This window comes from Anneissia japonica, unplaced genomic scaffold, assembly GCF_011630105.1.
Source record: "Anneissia japonica isolate Jap-2015-1 unplaced genomic scaffold, ASM1163010v1 scaffold3474_len973312_cov172, whole genome shotgun sequence".
Lineage (NCBI taxonomy): Eukaryota > Metazoa > Echinodermata > Crinoidea > Comatulida > Comatulidae > Anneissia > Anneissia japonica.
Window position 1 is genome coordinate 662,871 of NW_022747780.1, and position 4,294 is coordinate 667,164.

Here is a 4,294-nt window from a genome sequence, read left to right on the forward strand (position 1 = left end):
TAAACTTACTGTATTTCACTCAAAGTTCGGTGACGTCTGGAACCGGATGTAGTCCGATCATCGTCAAACCAGGACCCAATCGGTTCGTAGCTTCGTTTCGGCATGCTGGTCCAGGCGGACGTGAAATACAGTAACAATTATACTTAAGTTTTTTAGGTAAAAACCTGTTTGATAATCGAAACACTCATGTGGCATTACACCCGTTCCAGCCGATATAATAAATCATTTTTATTCTAACATTCATTAAATTATTTAGGCCTAATACTCAGGTCTTTATAGGCCCTATAACCGTTTTAACAATATAACTGATAGTTTATTAAAGTTGAGTCCTAAATTTAAGTTTTATATATAATGTAAATATTTTTTTTAATAAATTTTGAATCTATATATTAAATATTACCACTTCTTATCCTTAAGTAATTATTTATTTTGTTTTTCGAATTTTTGCTGCTTTTAAATAAAAACTTACCGTATATTTCTATTTAAAAAGTAATAATAATAATAAAAGAATTTGAATATTATTGTATGCAAAAGTCCGTAATTATAAATTTTATATCTAATATATGTACAGTTATTTTTTCCAGTATTGATGTTTTTTTTATGTTTTTGTGTTGTCTTCATGTTGTTTCTTAGAATCTTTAGTGTACAAAAACAAGTTTCATAATAGGCAAATTTCGCAACCTTACGGAAACGATAACGAATACGTCATTATAATTATGGTCATTCGTGCCTAAAACATTTTTGACAATATATTGTACGAACTGAATAGAAAAAATGAAAGGCATGATTCGTCTACAATTGTGGCAGATATAATACTGTAGAGAAAGGGTTGTCTAAACATTTGATGACGTAACCGTATTCTACATCGTTTTCGTAAGCTTACGAAAACTCTCTAATATCTAATTGCTGCCAAAAACGGTGTGAGTCAGTCAGTGTCATACGGGCAGAAATTTAGATTGCGTTAATTTTTTATTTGAATTATCAAATAATTCTTTGGTTTTTCGTTGCCTTTATTGGCACTATCTACAGTAGCAGGAAAATTGCTCCATGGTACGAGCTACTAGCCTGGTTCTCACGAGAGCCCTAGTATCCGGATCGGCAGCTAACCGTTAGCGCTAACCGTTACCAACTGTATGAGAACGACGGATCGGTTAGCGCTAACCGTTAGCGATATCCGGATACCGCTAACGGTTAGCAAGCGCTGTCGGTTAGCAAGTTGAGCGCGTTATTATCATCAACCAATCACACGTACGCGTTTACAATTTCCATTTTTTTATTGGCCAGTGATTCGATCATCATATTCTTGGTATCCGGATCGGGATCTTCTCGTATGGACGCACGACAGCTAACGGTTTGCTAGCAGGATCCGGATCCTGCTAACCGTTAGCTGCCGTGTTAGAACTTAGTCAGAGTCAGTTCTCACAAGAGCCCAGTATCCGGATCCTGTTAACCGTTAGCTGCCGTGTGAGAAAATAGCCTTAAATGCCGTGTGTAAAGATAGCCACAGTTGTTTTGGGGACTTTAGCAACAATCCATGGGGAGTGAATTAGCGGAGAGGTCTGTAGAGTGCTAGGCCTATGGTAACGCTTCTTTTCGTACTTTTTGTCTACGCAGTAACAATTGAAAATTGTCCTGGGGATCAAACGCTGACTCAACATCGTGCATACTGGGAACCACCGACGGTCGACGGTAATGGAGCAACGTTTACGTTAACTACAACTCACACACCTGGAAGTATATTTCCAGATGGGATCAATATGGTAGAGTACTCTGCTGAGGGTGAAAATGGTGTCGCTGATACATGCATGTTCAGAATAATTATTAATAGTAAGTAATTTTATTTATTTAATCGAATTTATTTCATGGCATTTATTTGCGATTGTTTATGTTTTTCGGCAATTAATAGACGCATAAACAATACCGTTTCAATATTTTTGAATAAGACCATTAAACGAATGAATATTTTTTTTAAAGAAGCATTGTAATGTTTCAGTGTACCTTAATGAACTCGCCAATCAACGTAATAATACCGTAAAACGCCCTTGATGGGTCTTCTTTATTTTTTTACGAAGTTTGGATGGGCTTAGTTTCGAGATGGGCTTCATTTCGGCTTTTGCAAAGTAAAGAGTGGGTGTGGGGTGGGGTTCTTTTCAAATTGAATGCTGTAAATTTTAAAACCAAGCGTGTTTTTAATTTATTTTGTTTCTTTGAAATTCATGTACATTGTCTGTACTGTACTAACTAAAAAAAAAAAAAAAAGTTGAAATCTTCGAAAAGAAGCTTCTTCATGGGCTTCTTTACGAGATTAAGCCGCTTTTCCCACAAAAACAGAAGACATACACAGAAATATTCTTTGAATCTTGCATAAACAAATAGGAAATATCAACTCAAAACAGATCAATAAACAACAGACATCCAATTACAAATAAATAAAATATTTGAAATACACATTAGGGTTAAAATTGAAATTAGTAAAATTTGAAGTCTACTACTCATTCAATTATTTAAATATAATATATTAATTAAAATTATTAATATTATAAAAATTTACAGTAAATTGGATTTGAATATCATAAATACAGAAAATATCACATTGCAGTCCAGAATTATATCAATAAAAGAATAATTTTACCAGTAACAATAAAAGAATAATTTTACCAGTAAATATTAAAATTGCACATAAACACTACTTCACTATATATTATTATATATATTATATCATTATATAATTTTATATATATATGTATATATATAGGGCATATATATGTATATATATAGGGCCTATATATATATACATGTATATACATACATATATACATATGGTAGGCCTATGTTAAATATTGAAATAAGTCATTAATCAATAATTATCATACAAAAGTTACAAACAATTTCCATCTTCAATTACATACTGTAAAAATTATTGCACTTCAATGTCGTTTCTTATATGCATCTTTTCACAGTTAATGTATCTCTATGTACAGTGGCCAAGTACTTAAATTATCAATCTTTTTTTTTTATATACTTTTCACTTCATTGTTTCTCACTTGGGTCATACAGCAAAAGAACACAAAATGTAATGTAATATAGTTTTATTATATTTAAGTCTCAAAGTGCCTGAAGTGTGGACTAGCTCGTACAATAACTTTCCTTTCCCCTAACGGCCAATTGCACTAACGGTGACTTTGTGTCTGAGCTACCCGTTAAACTGGTACCAGTTACTCTTGTCTGTCCACAACAGTGGATGTAGGCCTATGGACCAGATTGAAAACCGGGGTAACTCCCTACAACTACCAGAACCATTGGCGAGCGGGTTCGGTGTTTCGAACCAGCGTCAATATTATGGATGTACATTGGGCTGCCCTGCTTTAACCGTTGGACCATTAGACTCTCTCCATATAGTAACAATAATTTCGAAACCGGAATTTCTTCTCATGATTAGATTGTTTAATCATCATCTTTGTCAAAATCTACTACGTTTTTTTTATCATAATTAGGGTAATCCTGGTAAACAACATCACCATAATATCATCAACAGTGGCGTATCTAGAAATGTCGTGGGTGGTGGGGGAGGTGTACTCGATTATTAAGCGAGGGAAACTAGGTCGCAAAATATAGTGATTTTTAACTAGGCCTACTTGAGCGTGAATTTTGCTTCTGACATTTCAATCGAGGCCGATGTAATGGGTGAAATCTTTCTTGGGTCCCCTCTCCCCCGGCCGCGCGCACACTCCCTAGATACGCTACTTATCAACACCATGATGTTCATCATTGTATGTCTATATTTGTTTATAGTTATTATACTATACTATCAAATTTTATTAAACAATAATAGACGACAATGCTCCAACTATAACCGGTTGCCCCTCAACGGTACATGAAACCGCTGCATCAGGAGCTGAAACTGCCACGGCGACGTGGAATGAGCCTACAGCTGCGAATTCTAGTGGAAGTAACGTACCCTGGACATACAGAACTAGAGCTCCCGGAGACACGTTTCGTGTCGGTACCACGACTGTGTTCTACGAGTTTGTGGATTCTGACGACAACGGCGCCCTTTGTGAATTCACTGTCAATGTATCAGGTACGGTAACTATTGAATTTAATGACGAAGTAAACAGTACCACGAACATACCGATACCGTATACAGTATTATTTCATTGTGTTTCCGAACAATAATGAAACCATATCGTACATAAACTATCAACAAAAAATTTCCTAATCAATTGTTTGAAAATGTGCCGCTGGCTGGAATTACATACAATATCTCCGAGTGTCATACCAATATATATATATA

General features: G+C 34.9%; 1 protein-coding gene across 1 annotated transcript in view; it reads left to right on the top strand.

Annotated features, from left to right (window-relative positions):
- Positions 1-4,294, top strand: part of LOC117120588 (hyalin-like) — a 15,265-nt gene that overhangs the window by 1,530 nt on the left and 9,441 nt on the right. The window contains exons 2-3 of the mRNA XM_033265619.1: positions 1,615-1,827; positions 3,833-4,081. Coding sequence (XP_033121510.1) covers positions 1,615-1,827; positions 3,833-4,081 — 462 coding nt within the window. The remainder of the gene's footprint in view (positions 1-1,614; positions 1,828-3,832; positions 4,082-4,294) is intronic.